The following is a 19,644-nucleotide window of genomic DNA, read 5'->3' on the forward strand; positions in this document are numbered from 1 at the left end:
GATGTTTGGAGGGCAAGGACGTCAAGCTAGGCAACAAGCGGTCCGACAATTCATGAACTGTCGTATGAAGGCTGGAACTCCCGTTAGAGATCATATGATGCTGATCATTAGCTATCTCAACGAGATGGAGATTCTTGGATCTGAGATTGATGGGGAGACTAAAATAGATATGATCTTGGAAACTCTCCCCGAAACCTTTGATACCTTCAAATTGAATTATTCCATGAACAAGCTAGAGTACACTGTTACCGAGCTCATGAAGGAACTTCAAACCGCTGAGGTACTCACTAAGAAAAAGAGGGCTCAAGGAGAAGTACATGCTACTGCCTCCACCTCTGGATCTAAGAAGAGACCTCGCAACGCCGAGAAGAAGAACCAACCTAAGGTTCAAACGAAGAAGAAGGCGCCAAAGGCTCCGAAGGTGGACAAGTCTAAAGACAAGTGCCACCACTGCAATGAGCCTGGTCACTGGCGTAGGAACTGTCCCGCCTACCTCAAAACCAAAGCTAAAGGTATTGTACTTGTTACTGAAGCCTGTTTAGTAGCTGATAATGTATCATCGTGGATTATTGACTCCGCTGCTACTAACCATATTTGCTGCTCCTTGACTGGTTTTAGGAAAAGCAAAAGCTTAGAGGATGGCGACTTCTGCTTCAAGTGGGGTGATGAGAGCGTGGTGTCTGCGAAGGCTGTGGGATCTGTGACGCTATCTTTTGAAGATCGAACTTTAAATTTGAATAATGTTTATTATGTTCCTTCCTTTGGGAAAAACCTAGTATCTGTTGCTCAACTTTTCGAGCAAGATTATTATTTAAAGTTTATAAAGAATGGAATTCGTATTTCTTTTTCTAATTCTTTCGTCACTGATGCATGTATGAAGAATGGTCTTTTTTACATCTATCCCACTCAACCTTCTAGACACCGAAATAGATAACGATTTAATTAGGGAGCCAAAGAGGATCAAACTTTCTGAATCCTCCGATCTAACAAAATCAACATACCTCTGGCACTTAAGACTTGGTCATATCAGTCTAGATAGGATTAAGAGACTTGTGAGGGATGGTCCACTCCAAGCCTCTGCAATAGGCTCACTGCCTACTTGTGAATCCTGTATAGAAGGAAAAATGACTAAGCGACCTTTCTCCGATAAGGGTCGAAGAGCCACTGAGTTGCTGGAACTAATACATTCTGATGTATGTGGTCCGCTCAACCAACAGGCACGTGGAGGATACGAATACTTCGTTACCTTCACTGATGATTACTCAAGATATGGGTTTGTCTATTTGCTTAAACACAAATCCGAGACCTTTAACGTATTTAAGGTCTTTAGGGCTTTAGTGGAAAAGCAAACTGGCAAAGTGATCAAAACCCTTCGATCTGATCGAGGTGGTGAGTATATGTCTGGAGAGTTCGATGACTTTCTTAAGGAAGAAGGTATCGCTTCTCAGCTTACCGCACCTGGCACACCTCAACAAAACAGAGTGTCAGAGAGAAGAAACCGAACTCTTATGGAGATGGTTAGATCAATGATGAGTTACTCATCACTCCCGCTTTCCTTTTGGGGATATGCCCTCGAAACAGCCGCCTACGTTCTGAACCAAGTTTCGTCCAAGACGGTTCCTGGTACTCCTTATGAACGATGGACTGGCCGTAAAGTGAATCTTGGCCGCATCCGAATTTGGGGTTGCCCTGCACACGTGCTGAGGCAAAAGACTAGCAAGTTGGCTAGTAGGTCAGAATTGTGCCTGTTTGTAGGATATCCGAAGGAAACCAAAGGTTTTACTTTCTATAGTCCCGAGGACGATAAGACTTTCGTTAGCACGAATGCTCGTTTCCTTGAGGAGGACTTTATGAAGGATGCAAAACCTAGAAGCAAAATTGTGCTTGAAGAAAAGTTGGGTGAGGAAGCTTCTACCTCGTCTGTAAGAACTGTTCTCACCCCAACTGAAACACAACCTAACTCATCAGAATCTCGTCAAGTAGTACTTCGACGTAGTGGGAGGGCTACTCAAAAGCCCGACAGGTACATGTCTTATGGAGACTCTCTTGTAGCCGTCTCCGACATGGATGATCCTATTTCCTATAGCCAAGCAATGGCTTGTTCTGAATCAAACCTTTGGCTTGACGCCATGAAAGTTGAGATGCACTCGATGTATGTCAACAAAGTCTGGAAACTTGTAGACCTTCCTGAAGGGATTAAACCCGTAGGGTGTAAGTGGATATACAAGAAGAAAAGGGGTCCTGATGGGAACGTTGAGACGTTCAAAGCACGACTTGTGGCGAAGGGTTATACCCAACAAGAAGGGATTGACTATGAAGAAACCTTCTCGCCAGTCGCGATGCTTAAATCCATCCGCATACTCCTATCCATAGCTGCAGCTCTCGACTATGAGATCTGGCAAATGGATGTCAAGACAGCCTTTCTGAATGGCAATCTTGACGAGCGCATTTACATGGCTCAACCAGACGGTTTCGTGGATAAAGGTCAAGAGACCAAGGTTTGTGAGTTGCTTAAATCCATTTATGGACTAAAGCAAGCATCTAGGTCATGGAATATTAGATTCGATGAAACTGTAAAGAGCTTCGGCTTTGAACAGTCAATAGATGAGCCTTGTGTTTACAAGTTAATACACGAAGGCAAAGTTGTGTTTCTGGTACTATATGTCGATGATATACTACTCATTGGTAATGACGTGGGTAAGTTATCTGAGGTTAAGGTCTGGCTGGCAAAGCAATTCGATATGAAGGATCTAGGATAAGCTGCATACATTCTGGGAATCCAAATCTTTCGAGATAGGAAAAACCGGACCCTGTCGCTCTCTCAAGCATCTTATATTGATAAGGTGATGAATCGCTTCTCGATGCAAGACTGCAAGAGGGGTCAAACACCCTTTAGGCATGGAGTTTCACTCTCTAAGGACCAGTCTCCCAAGACTGCACAAGAGATTGAAGACATGAGGAAAATTCCTTACGCCTCTGCCGTAGGAAGCCTCATGTATGCTATGCTTTGCACCCGACCTGATATATGTTTCGCCGTTGGCGTAGTTAGTCGTTTCCAATCCAACCCTGGACCCGAGCACTGGATTGCTGTTAAGCATGTTCTTAAGTATCTTCGAAGAACTAGGAACTTGATGCTTACATACTCAGGTACTGACCTGACTATGACGGGATATACCGACTCCGATTTTCAAGCGGATAAGGATTCCAGGAAATCCACTTCGGGATCTGTGTTCATCCTTAATGGTGGAGCTGTCGTGTGGAGGAGTATTAAGCAATCTTGCATTGCTGACTCCACAATGGAGGCAGAATATGTGGCTGCTTGTGAAGCATCCAAAGAGGCTGTATGGCTTAAGAAATTCCTTAAGTATTTGGAAGTTGTTCCAAACGTCGACGAGCCCATGACCCTTTATTGTGATAATAGTGGGGCTGTCGCTAACTCAAAGGAACCTAGAAGCCATAAGCGCTCTAAGCATATTGAGAGGAAATACCATTTGATTCGAGAGATCGTGCAGCGCGGAGACGTGGAAGTGAAGAAGATCTCAACGGTGGACAACCTCGCAGATCCATTCACCAAGGCCCTAGCGAACAAGGTCTTCGACCAACATCGTGAGGGATTAGGCATGAAGGACTACACACACCTTCTTTGAGTTAAGTGGGAGTTTGTTGTCAATGGTGCCCACAAGAAGAGTTGTAGTCTTTATTTTGAACATTTGATGTAATAAAGTCTCATGAAGACTCTCGCTTGTAATTGCCTATTCATTCATTAATAAAGTTGAAACGTTCATTCAATCTTCCTTGTTTGAAGCTTTATGATAAAACCATAGTCTTTTAGTCCATAAACAAACTTAACAACTTACGAAGAGACAAATGTAGATTTGCATGAACAAACTCTTCGTAGTTTGCTTAAAACGATATATTCGCAATCTTAGGGTCAAAGGACTATTGACCTCAGTATGATTGTTAGAAGAATCTATGATGTCTGGTTATGAGGCATTGAGAGTTAGGAACTCTATAGTTCTTCTAGGTATCTTCCGAAGGTACTGAATTGACCAGTGCACTTCTAGAGACAAGATAAGAACAAACCATTTAACCTCTTATGTCTCGAAGTCACTATGTATGAATTGCATCATGCTTACCTTAATCCTGAAATGAGACATGCCATTTCACACCTTAGTATTCTCATTTGAGAAAGTCAAAGTTCGGACTCACTATGTGATTCCGAACAAGGCCTATTGGTGAAGTACTAAGTTGTGAGTCTGTCATGAGTAACTTTGTGAAGTTCTCATAGATATGGAATTCATGTACAAGATTGCTGAAATGCAATGTATGTCACCTCATGCTTTGTTCCTTGGAGTGTGAATAAATGAACTGGCCAGTGTCCAAATTGAGTCTTGACTCTTTTGGATGAAACAATGTGACTTGTTAGCTCCTCGTCAATACATTGTTTCTAACTTATTCACAAGCGACAAAGGAGTTGAGGAAATAACAGCTAGAAGGGTAAAATGGTAATTTAGTAAATCCCGACTAGCTGATGACATTCATGAAGGGTAAACATAGATAATATTCAGTGGATCCGCTCATCATAATTAGGTCGAATTCTTGAGTAGAAAATAAATTCATTTGAACCGAGAGATTTTCAGTGTCAGCTCTTTAGTGGAGTCAGTTGGCATTAAGCTAAACTTGGAAAAGGTTTGTGAACTTTTGAGTCCAAGTGTTTAGCTAAAGCTTTGTTCATTTGGGTCCATGAGGTCACTGTCACGAATCACATCGATAGGAATAGTTAAACTGGAAGCTAAGCCAAAACAAGAACGAAAATAGTTAAAAGGGTATTTTTGTCTTTTGAGACAAAGGATGAAATGAATGTCAATAAATTTTTTGACAAGGTCATTTTGTGACATGTTTCACTCGGCCATGACTTGATCATTGGGCCTTGTGAATTAATTTCGTTTCATGAGAATTTTATTGAAAATTCTTAATGGGCCTTTCTCATGTTGTCATGAACAAATGAAGAAGCTTCTAGAAGCTCCTTCTAGAGAGACTTGGGCGCCTACCCTAATAGAGAAATAGGAGAGTTTATTTTGTGCATAAATGTATTTAGATACTTGCCAAAAGAAAAAGAGGAAACAAATTTGCATAAGGATGCACAAGGGAATCGGCCACATTGAGAGACAAGGCAAGCCTTGAACAAAATAGGAAACAAATCAAGGCTTCTAGAAGCCCTAGCTTGGCCGAGTATCTCAAAGGGAAAAAAGAGGAAATCGCTCATGAATATGTGATATTCTATAGAAGAGGAAACTACCTTATTGAAGGTGAGACCTCTCCTATAAATAGGAGCCTCATTTCCTCACAATTCATTCATCCAAGTTTAAGAGATTTGAGAGACTCTCTCTCTAGAACTTGGCCGAAGTCCTCTTCTCTCTCTCTCCCTAGTTTATTTTCGGTTTTCTCTTGTCTTGGCACCTAGGTCCTCACTCGACCTAGTCTTTAGCTCTGCGACTTTGAGACTCGTTCTTAAGTCGTAGTGTTTAAAAGTGCCCACTCACTGATTCCTTCTTTTCGAGTGATTTAGTGATAGAAACTATCGTGGTTGCTCGAGTTCCCGAGGAAAGAAAAGAGAGACGTGCTGCGAGGGGAGACGAACGTTGCCAACCTTCCAAAGGCTCATCAACGTTCAAGCATCAAAAAGGTTAGTAACTTTAATAGCTCATATTAGTTTTTATTTACATGCACATGCTCTTGTCTAGGTTAGTAAAAACTAGTTTTACTTAAAAAGAAAATTTTTAAAATTCCGCCGCTTAACGAAGCGTTAAACTTTTTCTCAAACCCTAGATCGATTCCAACAGAAAGCTCCTTTCACAACAGAGGATTGGCTTACCATTCACTCTATGCTTGTTTCCTGGCTAATGAACACTATTGATCAGGAGGTTAAGTCTACTATTTCCTTTTATGATGATGCTAAGCTTTTGTGGGATGAATTGCAGGCTCGCTTCTCTGTTGTTAATGGGCCCCGAATTCACCAGTTAAAAACTGATTTAACTAAATGTGAGCAATCCAAGGTCATGCCTGTTTCTACATATTTTGGAAAGCTAAAGGTTTTATGGGATGAATTGGCTAATCATGAACCCATAATTACATGTAAGTGTGGAAAATGCGAATGCAATTTGGGTAAGGCTCATGAAAAACGAAGGAGTGATGAGCGGTTTCATCAATTTTTAATGGGTTTAAATTCTGATTATTATGCCCAATTACGTACTGCTTTGTTGTCTCAAGAACCTTTACCTTCTCTTGATCGTGCCTATCAACAAATTACTCAAGAAGAACGTGTTCGTGGAATTACTCACGCCCGAGAATCTCGACCAGAGGTAGTGGGTTTTTCTGTTCGTCCAGAAGGACGTGGCCGATCGAAACCAGACAAGATTGAAAAATCTGGGCTAATGTGTTCTCACTGCCACCGATCCGGACATGATATTGTTACATGTTTTCAGCTTCTTGGGTATCCAGAATGGTGGGGCGATAGACCTCGCACTCAAGGAGCTGCTCATACTAGCAGAAAAGGTGGTGGTGGACGTGGCGTAGACTCGAACGCTGGAGGTCGTAATAAAGGAGCCACTGTGCGAGCGGTGGCGCTAGACACCGACAACACCATGGTCGGAGGATCGGTCAATGGGCAGAGAAATTCTTCCAACGCTACATCAAGCACGTCAAACACTCCAGCATGTCTTCCTAATTTAAGTATGGAACAGTGGCAAACTATAGCTGCTATGTTTGGTAATGCTCAAACCTCTACCGATCGTTTACATGGTGAGTTTTCTAATATTTCTTGGATTATTGATACTGGTGCGTCTAATCACGTGACGTGAGATGAATCATATTTGTTTGATGTTCATGATATTTTCGCATGTCTTGTTGGACTTCCTGATGGACAAAAAATTATTGCAACTAAAGAGGGAGGTGTGAAGCTCTTACAAGGATTATATCTTAAAAATGTTCTTTATGTCCCTAAATTGCACTGTAACTTAATTTCAGTTACACAACTCATTGATGATATGCACTGTTTTGTACTGTCTACTTCTAATATGTGTGCTATACAGGACCGTCATACGAGGAAGCTGATTGGAACGGGTGAACGGAAAGATGGGCTTTACTACTTCCGACAACCGTCTACAATACAAGCTCTCTCAGTGGGCGGTTTTTCCTCATCGTTGGAACTTTGGCATCAACGCCTTGGACATCCTTCGGAGAAAGTAGTAAAGTCGTTACCTTTCTTACATAATTCTAGTGATAAATTAAATAAGGCATGTGATGTGTGTCCTCATGCCAAACAATCTCGTGATTCTTTTTCCGTTAGTAATCATAAGGCCTCTTGAATTTTTGAATTGGTTCATTGTGATCTTTGGGGGCCTTACAAAACAGTTTCTTATTGTGGAGCTCGTTACTTTTTGACTATTGTGGATGATTTTTCCCGAGCTGTATGGGTTTATTTACTGATTGATAAAATGGAAGTTTTTAAAATGTTTATGTCTTTTTTTGCTATGGTTGATAGACAATTTGGTCAAAAGGTTAAAATAGTTAGGAGTGATAATGGGACAGAGTTTAATTGTTTGACAGATTATTTTTTTGTAAATGGGATTCTGTTTCAAACCTCTTGTGTGGGGACTCCACAACAGAACGGAAGAGTTGAACGTAAGCACCGACATATTTTAACAGTAGCAAGGGCCTTGCGTTTTCAAAGTCATATTCCTCTTTATTTTTGGGGTGAATGTGTTTTAGCAGCTACTCATCTGATAAACCGAACACCTTCAAGTATCCTTCAAATAAAACACCATATGAAATTTTATTCAACACTTTGCATGTTTTTGATGAATTGTGTGTGTTTGGTTGTTTATGTTATGCCCATAATCAAAGGAAGCGGTAGGGCCTGATCTGGATTCTATCACTGAAACTCATATGGGACGAGGATTCCGTGAAAATGTTCCATCCATTCGTCTTCGTGAATATGTTACTAACACTGTTGTTCCAAAAATTCAATCTAATATCTCTCAAAGTTCATCCGCTTCTTCAGGTGCATTATATCCTATAACACATTATATTAATTGTGCAAAATTTTCTGCCAGCCATAAAAAATTTCTTGCCGCTATTACAGCAAGTAGTGAACCAAAATCTTTTAAAGATGCTATGACAGATGTAGGATGGCGTCATGCTATGCAAAAAGAAATTCGTGCCTTGGAGGATAATGGTACTTGGACTATGGAAAAATTACCAGATGGTAAACGTGCTCTTGGTAATCAATGGGTTTATAAAATCAAGTACAACTCTGATGGTAGTCTTGAACGGCTTAAAGCTCGATTGGTTGTTTTTGGTAATCATCAAATTGCAGGGATTGATTATAACGAGACTTTTGCACCAGTTGCAAAGATGGTCACGGTTCGTGTTTTCTTAGCCATTGTAGCATCTAAAAATTGGGAGCTGCATCAGATGGACGTGCATAATGCTTTTTTGCACGGGGATCTCAACGAGGAAGTCTATATGAAGCTTCCTCCTGGTTTTGGGTCTTCTCAACCTGATATGGCATGTCGTCTTCGAAAGTCATTATATGGCTTGAAACAGGCACCACGGTGTTGGTTCACCAAGCTTGTTACTGCTTTAAAAGAGTACCTTTTTATTTTCTCTACCTTTCTGTGTATATATATGACTAAAGAATATCAATAAAGGTCACTGATTCACCATTCTTTCATTTACCATCACTGAAATGATGGAATCAGCTTAGTACAACGATATTCTCACGGTTCACAATCTTTGAGATGATCTTTGTGACGTCAAGGCATTCGTTGTGGATACTCAAATTCTTGACGAATGATGGTCCCATGGGGAGTGCCGATCAATGTTAATGCGATGACAAGCTTCTCGTTATGGACGGAGAGCACGTCCTCCTCTTCACCATCCATGTTGTGCGCGACAAGGCATTTATTTGTGTTCATGAAAACTCCCGAGCAAGGCGCCTAAAAGAATTTGCCAACTTGGTTGTGGAGATCCAACAATCTTCTCGGAAAATTTGTGGATACTCCCTCATACGAAGATACTCAATGCGCAAAAGTGACATCTTTGGTTATGTATGAGTTTATCTTCGTTTGAGAGACGGAGAGATACTCTGACAAATCTCAAGTAAATCTAATCCGGCGTGGTTAGTTATTGTGATTTTTTATTTCGTCATATTTTGCTCATTAGTTGCATTTTACCATATGAGATATTTTGTTTGTAAAAAAAAAATAGACTTTTGTTGAATATTAAAATATGTATTTATAATCTTCTTCAATGATGGTCTTTAAATTAACTTAATTTAACAGAAAATCGACCGTTAATTACTTGACCTAATTGAGAACGTCTGCGAGATTTTAATAGCAAACAAGTAGAAGTCATTAAAGTAAGAGTAAAAGAAAAACGCAGAAGAATAAGAAGAAGAAGAAGTCAAAGCTGGCTATACTTCTTCAGTCTTCAAGAGCCTTGTCGAGCCATTCGAAGCCGAAGTTCATCGACTGGCTATGGAGGATCAAAGACTCGACGAGCAAAGGAAGATGGCGAGAAGCGCTCTCCCACCACCGCGACATGCAAAGAGCCGACGTCGGAGGAGAATCGGACCCTACCGCGGTGTTCCTTCTCGCCATGAAAGCGTGTTCCAACGCCTCTTTCGCCTACGGAACGAATCTCCATGCATCTCTGATCAAGAAGGGACTTGAATCGCACACCGTCGTCGCCAACGCCACCATGGACTTCTACACCAAATCAGGGCTTTTATACGCCGCTACGCGCGTTTTCCATGGCCTGAGAGACCGAGACTCTGTGGCTTGGAACATAATGATCTATGCTCGCCTAGGTCGAGGCTGTAGTGGAGACGGGTTACATTGGTTCGACATGGCTAGGCTCGACGGTTTCGAACCAAACAACTCTGTTCTGGTGCTCGTAATCCACGCCTGTTGTGGTCTGAGGGCGAAGAATTACGGAAAGAAAGTGCACGGGTTCGCGATCAAGTCTGGGTTCGTAGCCATTGACAACCTCCGAAACAGCTTGATCGCAATGTACGCTGATTGGTACGAGATGGGAAGCGCACGGAAGGTGTTCGACGAAATTCCTGAGAGAGACATCGTTTCCTGGAGCGCGATGATCAAGGGCTATACCTCCGCTGGGGAACCGGTGGCCGGATTGAAGATGTTCGCGAGCATGGCGTTCGACGTTGATATCAAACCCGATGGAATCATTGTGGTCAGCGTTCTCAGAGCTTGCGCCGGCTCCGGAGACGCGGACATGGGAAAGTCGGTCCACGCATTGGCGGTTCGGCGGGGTTTGGACCACGAGATCTTCGTCGGAAACTCTCTGATCGATATGTACTCAAAGTGCGACGATTCAGGCTCCGCGATCAAGGCGTTCGACGAAATGCCCGACAGAAGCATAGTGACGTGGAACTCAGCGGTGGCGGGTTTGGTGCTCAACAGGAAATACACAGAAGCTCTGTCGATGCTCGACCCAATGTGGAGCGACGGGTTCAAACCCGACCCGGTGACTCTCGTTACAGTCCTCCAAATCTGCAAACATTTTGCCGAGCCGTCGGGGACGAGATCGGTCCACTGCGTCTCTCTCCGGAGAAGACTGGGGTCTAACGAACTGGTGACAAACTCGCTCATCGAGGCCTACCTAAAATCGGGCCTCGTCCACTACGCTCGGAAAACTTTCTGCTCGGCCGGCACCGAGAAGAGCCGAGTCACGTGGAGCATCATGATCGTGGGGCTCGCGCGGCTCGGCGACCCCACCGAAGCAATCTCGATGTTCGCAGAGATGGCTTGGGCCGGCGAGAAGCCCAGCGCGGTCACGATCCTTAACCTCATCGAGGCCTGCTCGCTCTCGGCCGACCTCAGGACCGCGAAATGGGCCCACGGGGTCGCCATCAGAAGCAAAGCCGAGGCGGGGACCGCGATCCTCGACATGTACGGGAAATGCGGCGACGTCGGGGCCGCGAGACGCGTCTTCCGATCCTCGATCGCGGACGAAGAGAAGAGAGAGAGCCCCGTGGCGTGGGGGGCGATGATATTCGCCTGCGCCGCGAACGGGCGGGTCCGCGAGGCGATTGGCCTGCACGAGGAGATGGTGAGGCTCGGCGTGGGCCCGAACGCGGCCACGGCCCTCGGCGTGCTCTCGGCGTGCCGCCACGCCGGGCTCGTCGAGGAAGGCCTCGGCTTCTTCTCCTCGATGGGCCGGGCCGGCCACGAGCACTACTCTTGCGTGGTCGACATGTTGGGCCGGGCCGGACAGCTCGGCCCAGCCAAGGACCTGATAGAGATGATGCCTCGCGGGCCTCGGTCCGATGCCAAGGCTTGGTGTTCTCTCCTGAGCGCGTGCAGGTAAAAGTGGCCATTTTGACCGGTTAAAATTAATAGAACGGCTTATTTTAACCAGTTATATAATTGGTTAACCGTTCTAAGAAATGGTCCATTAAGTACATAGCCACATTTACACTTTGACAACGTTTCGTAAATCTTAGATAAATAGTCACTTTCATATATTTACAGACGTAAATCTTAGGTAAATAATCGCTTTCATTTATTATGTCACGTCATCTTTATGCCTATTTACTTAAGATTTACGAAACGTTGACTATATAAAAATTTCAAATGTTTTGGTTTACTATTTTCCTAATTTTTTGTTTAAGAAACACGGTTAATCGGTTAAATCTTTGAAAGGTTAATAGTTAACCGTTCAAAATGATTACAGGTTTAATTAACCGGTTAACCATTTTGCCCATGCAGGAGCCACGGGGACGGGGAGCTCGGGTTGGAGGCTGCGAGGCGGGTGGTGGAGCTGGAGCCGGAGGGTTCGTCGGGCTATTTGATGGGCTCGGCGGTGTACGCCTTAAGCGGGCTTTGGGCCCAAGCCGCTGAGATGAGGAGGATGGTGAAAGAGAGGGGTGTGAAGGTCGAGGCCGGTTGTAGCATCGTTCACGTCGGCGGTCGCGATTCGTGCAAGTTTGTGGCGGGAGATTTCTCTCATTCGAGTATCGGAGATATCAAATCCACGGTTCAGAACTTACACGGATGTATGAAGAAGACTCAAGATGCTGTGTAAGGCAAAAGAAAAATTAAGTCTTGTCTTCCTTTTCTAGGGGGACAAGTTGTTGCCTTTGTAAAGGAATTTTATTTATCATTGGTAGAAGTAGTTTTACTGTTATGTAGGTGATTCGTTAAGATATGAATTAATTACTTCAATGCCCCCTGAACTATGACCCGAATCCACAATTGTCCCCTCATTAAAAAAAGGTATCGTCTGTTTACCTATAATTTGGATTTTGTTTTGAAAACAGTCCTTCCGTCAAATTTTCTATCGTTCTGTTATGTTATGAGGGTAATATAGTAAATGTAGTGATCTGTTTAGTTTTGAATTTCAATTCTTTATTTTATGTAGAACGTTTCATTTCATTAGATCTTATTTCTCGCGAATTGAAGAAAACCCTCCCCTAAATCGCGAAATCGAGTAAGCACTTCCTAAACCCTGAAGATGGCGCCGAGAAGAAAATCGAGTAAATCGCCGGCGAAGCGTCGGAGGCAAAGCAAAAAACCAAAGGAAAAAGAAATATCCCCAACGTTTCCAGATTATGGTAAGGTTTTAGGTTTTGTCTTTTGTTTGTTTAATCATTATTTAAAGAATCATTAGAAACTTCTTTTCTTCGATTAACAGGGTAGGACCACTGTTATTTAGTGTTTGGGACCACATGTGCACTCTGATTTCTGTTGGTCGGTGTAGGGTATTTAATATGTTAATGTTGTTTAAATGGGGTACATATGGGTCCATCCTTGTCGATTTACTTCTTGAAGTTTGTTTGACCATGTTGTTGGGGGTATTTAATCAGTTTTTTAGCTTTTGAGCAATTGTGAACAATTATTAATAGCTACTGTGTTGCCTTATTTTTGTCAGCTCCTGGGTCTGGTAAATTTACAGCAGTTTTACACCACGGAGGGGAAATGGAGTTTGGTAATCGTGGGTGGAAGTACATAAATGGAACTGTCACTTATGCAGACCATTGTGACATAGACAGAATGAGCATTGTGGAGTTGGATTCTGTTTTGAAAGACCTTGGGTATGAAGTATGAGCTGTTTACTATCTGAAACCTGTTGGTAGTAATGAAGTCGAGTATGTACATCATGATATTGATCTTTGCCAGATTATTGGGGAAATCATAAAAAATAGTAAGAGTGTTGACATCTGGTGTGGTCATCCTCGTTTACCTACACCTCTGCTTATCACTGAAAAAGCGAATGAGGATATGAATGAGGGTGTGAATGAGGCTGGGAATGAGGATTCAGTAGGAATTGATGAAGTGGCTATGAATGATGAGTTGAATGAGGCTCTGAATGATGAGCAAGTAGGAAATGATGAAGTTGTGGTGAATGAGGAGCAAGAAGGAAATATTGCAGTGGAGGTCAATGATGAACAAGGAGAAAACATTGAAGTGGAGGTCAATGAGGAAGAAGAAGAAAACATTGAAGTGGAGGTCAATGAGGAAGAAGAAGAAATTGAAGTGGATGTCAATGAGGAAGAAGAAGAAGAAATTGAAGTGGAGGTCAATGAGGAAGAAGAAGAAGAGGTCAACAATGACCAAGACGACGCAGAGCAAGAAAGTGGTTATGAAATGAGTGAAGATGAGGTCGTTGTAGATGGAAATGCTGTAGAAGGTGGCTTACTCGGTAAAGGAAAACAAATCTTAAGTGATGATGAAGTGGTTGACGGTGATAGCGACTATGATGGTGAGGAGACCATGAAGAGAAGAAGGGACAGTTCATCTAGTGAGGAAGAAGAGACGAAGATGAATAGCAAGGGAACTCGATACAGAAAGAAGAAATTGCCAGAATTTCCAGAATTTCGAGAACAAGCTGCAAACATCAATCAGGATTCATTCAAATTGGGAATGCTTTTCCCCAATGGAAAGGCATTCAAAGAGGCTATGAAAGAGTACTCTATACGCTATGGAAAACAAATTTGGTTCAAGAAGAATGACAAGAACATGATTAGGGCTGAGTGTAAGGATGAGAAGTGTAAATGGACGTGTTTTGCATCACTTTTCGACTCAAGTGATACCTTTATGATCAAGACTTATCGTCCACAGCATACTTGTGGAAGAAGTAACGTAAACACGTATGAATTTATATACTTTCCTTGTTTTTACACGTATGACCACCCACAACATATTTTTTTTTACTTATGTGTAAATTTCCTTGTTTGATCTCAGGTTTGCAACGTATAGGTGGCTGTCGAAGAACTACATGCAAACATTTCAAGAGACTGATTCATGGTCTTGTCCCAATTTCATGAAGAAGGTACAATCTGATCTCATCCTTAAATGCTCAAAGCAGAAGGCATACCGGACTAGGAAGCACGCAACTCAAATCATAGAGGGCCCTTACAAGGAGCAGTATGCGTTATTGTGGGACTATGGTGCTGAGTTGAAGAGATCGAACCCGGGATCCACAGTAGAGTTTGAGACAGAACGTGGAGCAGAAGGGCAGTTACTATTCAAGAGAATGTATGTCTGCTTCAAGGGATGTAAAGATGGCTTCTTGGCAGGGTGTAGACCATTGATAGGACTGGATGGTTGTCACATAAAGGGCCATCACACTGGTCAATTGCTCACTGCAATTGGGGTTGATGCTAACAACGGCATGTACCCCATTGCATACGCAGTTGTAGAGTCAGAAGGCAAGTCAAGCTGGAGTTGGTTTCTCAATTATTTGAGAGAGGATGTAAAGCTCAATAATGGTCTACACTGGACCTTTATAACAGACAAGCAGAAAGGATTGAAGGAAGCCTTAAGTGGCATGTGGGAAGAGGGAGCAATACCTGCTGAGCACCGACATTGTGCTAGGCATCTGAAAAATAATTTCACTAAGGTCAGTACTTTCTAATATTTGATCTGATAATACATGTACTTTCTTTTGAATTATTATCTGAATTCATGTCATACTTGTTAATCAAGGTATTCAAGAGTTAGTACTTGAAAGTTCAGTTTATGGCTGCTGCAAAAGCATATTCAAAAGATGTTTTCTGGGCAGAGATGACTAAGATTGAGGCTGAAGATGTGAAGGCCTACGAGTGGTTGATTGAGAAAGACCCTGGTCATTGGGCAAGGGCCTTTTACAGAGAACTTCCAAAGTGTGATATGATACTAAACAATATATGTGAAAGCTTCAATGGTACTAATTCTATAATGTTGGCTAGGCAGCGTCCAATACTCTCTATGTTGGAGAGAATAAGGCTATACATATTGCAAAGACTAACAAAGCAGAGAGTAGCAGCTTCCAAATGGCATGGTGAATTTGGACCTAGGATTTCTGAAATTGTTGAGAAAAACAAGCTTTTAAGTGGGAAACATTATGCACGTTGGTGTGGTGGAGGTGAATTCCAAGTACAGAGTATGTACGGGTCCGTGTATGCTGTGGATATCAGGGCTGGGAGATGCTCGTGCAAAAGATGAGACTTGTCAGGTGAGTTTACTATGTGTATTGACTTGAAGACATGAAATTTGTAAACTAATCTCTAATATGTGTATTTACTTGTCAGGAATACCATGTGCACACGGTATTGCAGCCATTTGGGAAAATCAGGAGGATGTGGAGAAGTATATTAGTAGATGGTACAGAAAGGATACGTACATGAAGTCATATGAACACCAACTCCATCCCATCAACACCAAAGAACAATGGCCAAAAACAAACTTAGAGCCGATGGGAATGCCACCTAATAGAGCTGCTCCAGGACGGCCTAAAAAATTGCGCAGACTAGAGCTAGATGAGTTGGTCCCACCACGAGCAACAAAGATGACCAGAAAGTATGTGGTCATAAAGTGTTCAGGTTGTGGTGAGATTGGCCACAACTTGAAGACTTGTTTTAGGAGACAAGAAGAGGCTAAGGTGAGCATTTTTTAACTGATTATTATGAATCTGAACTAGTTAGGAGGCTTATGTCTTATTTGTGCTGCAGAGACAACAGAAAAAGGAAAAAGGATCTAGCCAGTCTACTCAGCAAACAGAACCTCAACAGCCTACTCAACCTGCAGCTCAACTTCGGGTAAAACTTAAATATTTTCACTAATATTATGTGCTTGCTGACATTAACAAGATTATTATGTTTCAGCGAAGTCCAAGATTCAAAACTGTCAACAACCCGAACAAGAACAAAGGTCTCATTCCAAGGAAGCTGTTCAAGAAGTAAAAGAAGTGTAGAAGACACATGAAGCATGAAGCACCATACTTTTGTGATGAATCAAACTTTTTTTTTTATTATTTTGGTGTCCTTATAACTGATGATGATCAAGTACAATAATTATTTTGGGGTGTAATAGTTAACTGCTTTTTGGGTTACACTTTTGTAACAAACTTTACTTTGCATAAATATGAAATGGAAATGGAAATGGAAACACTTGTGCTTGTACATATAATAACTGTCTTGTTACATATCAAGCCATACATTCACATCTACTGATACATATACATCCATAGTCTCCTGATACATATAACAAGATTGGAAATAGAACTTCTACGTTACTTAAACACAACAGCAACAGCTAGAACAACAATAAGGAACATTAAAATCATCTTCACTGTCCTAACTTCATGTCCAATTTGTTCAATTTCTCGACTAAGAGTCTTCAATTGGCTTGCAAAGACATCTGATCCAATTTCTTGCTCTTGAACCACATAATTTGGTTCCATTTCATTTCTTTGCCTAACCACCTTGTTCACTTCATCTACTGGGTCAATCCATCGGAAAAAACCACACCCGTCGTGTTCATTTGCCTGAAACAATGAGCATAATGTTTGAATATACAAAAACCCCCCACACATCTTCAGCGCAGGACAACATGGGTTTCATCGAAGACCAGTAAGTATATCGAATCATACCTTGAATAAGGAACATCCAAAAAACCGACGACCTGGATTTAACTTCGTCTTAGATGTACGCCTCACGCAAACAAGTTCGCACCTGCATATCGGCGTTCCTCGAAGTTCTGCCTTGGACCGCTCTTCTTCTTCTAACCCAGAAATCCGACACTTACTCCATGAATCAGAGCTTGAAGCTTCCAATTTTGTCTCCCTTGTGTTTGTCGATCTGGGTTTCATAGGTTTAGGTTTCATGTTGTTTTTTTGGTTTTGGGGATTTAGGGTTTTTGAAATCTTTATTCTCGAGTCACAATTGATAAGTTCATTAAGGACATTTTAGACATTACACCAAGATATCAGCTCACGTGGCAAAAAAACCGAGCAAAAACATAACAGAATGATAGAAAATTTGACGGAAGGACTGTTTTCAAAACAAAATCCAAATTATAGGTAAACAGACGATACCTTTTTTTAATGAGTGGGCAATTGTGGACTCGGGTCATAGTTCAGGGGGCATTTAAGTAATTAATTCTTAAGATATATGCTTTAATTTATTAGAATTATACACATATAGGAGTAAATAAGTTGGTTATTTCACATTATTATTATTTTTTTCTTCAAATTAGACAGATTTAAGAGTGTTTAGTTACAAACAAGTAACTAAAAGTGGCAATTTTGTCATTATTAGTTACATGTTTGTAACTAAACACTCTTAGATCTGTCTAATTTTTTTTTTTAAAAAAAGTAGTAATGTGGAATCAACCACTTATTTATTCTTACTTACTGGTGTCCAAATCCTTTTATTATTTATATATTAATTATGGTACTACAAAAAAAAGTTTTATAAGCAACTAGGCCACCTAAAACGTTAGGTTTGGGATCTAGCCTATGTTTGGAGTTTTTTAGGGAAATAGCCAAACGTAATAGGTGGTAAACAATGTTTTACTTTTTTGTCCTCAATAATTAAGGCAGTTTTTTAATTAGCATATTTTTTTTCCTTTTTTGTGCGTTAATAGTTCCTAATACGTAGGAGGCAGTTATTTTGCTTTTGAACCTAGTATCCACGTTCTCTCATTTCTCTCTCTCACTCCCTCTCTCTCCAGCCACTCCACAAATCCGGATCTGGGCGTATCCACGTTCTCTCTCTCTCTCTCTCTATCTCTCTCTCTCTCTCTCTCTCTCTCTCTCTCTCTCTCTCTCTCTCTCCAACCCGAGCGTGGCTGCGCCCGGCGAGATCGGCACCGGGGGAGATTCACCGGCCATGGGCGACGCCACCTGGGCCGATCCCGGCGTCGGGGAGGACCCACCCGACCGGGTGGCGCTGTTTGATTGCTTGCTGGTCGTGCCGGCGAAGCATGCGGCCTGGTCGTGACCGCGCCTGAGGAGGCGCGCGCCGGTGGGGAAGCGCCGGCGTTGGACGGCCATCCATGGAGGAGCCGACGTTGGACAGGAGGCGGTCCAGCCAAACAGCGCCGGGGTCTCTCGGCCTGCAGGCACAGAGGTTTGGTTGAAGAGGCTCGGGAGATCTTCGGGTCGATGAGGCTCGACGGGGTCGAACCTTGTGTCGAACATTTCGGGTGCGTGGTAGATTTTCTGAGCCGGGGCGGGATTTCGGAGGACGCCAAGGAGTTGGTTGCGGAGAACATTTCGGGTGCGTGGTGGATATTCTCACTGTTAATTTTTTTTAACAGTGAAGATTTTTTAATGTCTGTTTTTGGAAAAATGTAGAGGTACAGATGATTTATTTACAGTTATTTCCATTTATTTCCAGCTTGGTTAGAGGTGATCAGACTCGCACTGTTAATTTTTTTTTTTAACAGTGAAGATTTTCGAATGTCTGTTTTTGGAAAAATGTAGAGGTACAGATGATTTATTTACAGTTATTTCCATTTATTTCCATTCAAATTACTTAAATGTGGAGAATGAGATAATTTCCAGTAATTTACGTTTATTATCCGTGTTGACAGGTTCCCAACAGTAACGCCAATCTTGGTGAGCTGTTCTAGATTAGCGCGCCACGTATAACAATTTTGAAATTGTCTGTTATTTTATATTATTATTTCCTATTATTTAATATAAATATATTCATTATTTCCATTTGATTAAGTAAAAGGGCAAATTAGTCTATTAATTATTGACACTTAAGCAAGCACGTTGGCTATTTCCCTAAAAGTTATGAAACATAGGCTAAAAACAAAATCTATAGTTTCAAAGTGGCTATTTTGCTACAATGCCCTACAAAAAATTAGTCGCAGGGAATCTAGAAGGTGAGTAGCTACAACTTAACTTGGGCATACAAAACGGTACTTAACGGTGAGCACTCTTCCAAACACAAAAAAAATGTGTCGGTGGTGGGCACCGCTACCGACAAGTATCTTAGTTGTGGGCAGCTTCCGTCAATCTGTCGGTACTGGCAGTGTCAGGCGGACATGTTTATATCTGTTTATTACAGTTGCAATATGAACGTTAGTAATGGTTTCGAAACACAATCTCAGCCATTGATCATGTGTTCGTTATAAACATCAAAGGCTAAAAAAAACTAGCCGTTTTTTACCATTTCAACTCGAAAAAAAAGGAAAAAAAAATTACTTTCGTCCCTTTTAACCAAACTCTATAAATACTCAACAAGCCTAATTCATTTTCACAACATCAACAAACATTCTACTTCATTTGTTGTATTGTTTTTATCATAATCTTGTTTTATTTTTTTAGTTTTATTTTTATTTT

The 19,644-nt window shown here is 41.9% G+C and overlaps 2 protein-coding genes and 2 long non-coding RNA genes across 4 annotated transcripts; 3 read left to right on the forward strand and 1 right to left on the reverse strand.

Moving 5' to 3' along the window:
* Positions 1-5,853: 5,853 nt before the first annotated feature.
* On the forward strand, positions 5,854-7,467 carry LOC149389420 (uncharacterized). The gene is made up of 2 exons (XM_089624467.1): positions 5,854-6,801; positions 7,092-7,467. The coding sequence occupies exons 1-2, from the start codon at positions 5,886-5,888 to the stop codon at positions 7,124-7,126; spliced, it is 951 nt and encodes a 316-aa protein (XP_089480593.1). The 5' UTR covers positions 5,854-5,885; the 3' UTR covers positions 7,127-7,467.
* A 1,909-nt stretch (positions 7,468-9,376) lies between these two features.
* Positions 9,377-12,404, forward strand: LOC149389421 (Tetratricopeptide repeat (TPR)-like superfamily protein). The gene is made up of 2 exons (XM_089621870.1): positions 9,377-11,390; positions 11,796-12,404. The coding sequence occupies exons 1-2, from the start codon at positions 9,604-9,606 to the stop codon at positions 12,109-12,111; spliced, it is 2,103 nt and encodes a 700-aa protein (XP_089477996.1). The 5' UTR covers positions 9,377-9,603; the 3' UTR covers positions 12,112-12,404.
* Positions 12,405-15,792: 3,388 nt separating this feature from the next.
* Positions 15,793-16,274, forward strand: LOC149389422 (uncharacterized). The gene is made up of 3 exons (XR_016300659.1): positions 15,793-15,948; positions 16,019-16,105; positions 16,172-16,274. It is a non-coding gene; the product is annotated as an uncharacterized LOC149389422 (long non-coding RNA).
* A 162-nt stretch (positions 16,275-16,436) lies between these two features.
* On the reverse strand, positions 16,437-17,256 carry LOC149389423 (uncharacterized). Its single transcript, XR_016301029.1, has 2 exons — positions 16,939-17,256; positions 16,437-16,833 (listed from the first exon to the last, which is right to left on the reverse strand). It is a non-coding gene; the product is annotated as an uncharacterized LOC149389423 (long non-coding RNA).
* Positions 17,257-19,644: the final 2,388 nt, after the last annotated feature.

Source organism: Urtica dioica, chromosome 8 (assembly GCF_054948205.1).
Source record: "Urtica dioica subsp. dioica isolate 48M chromosome 8, U.dioica_male_clone48M_v1_H2, whole genome shotgun sequence".
Lineage (NCBI taxonomy): Eukaryota > Viridiplantae > Streptophyta > Magnoliopsida > Rosales > Urticaceae > Urtica > Urtica dioica.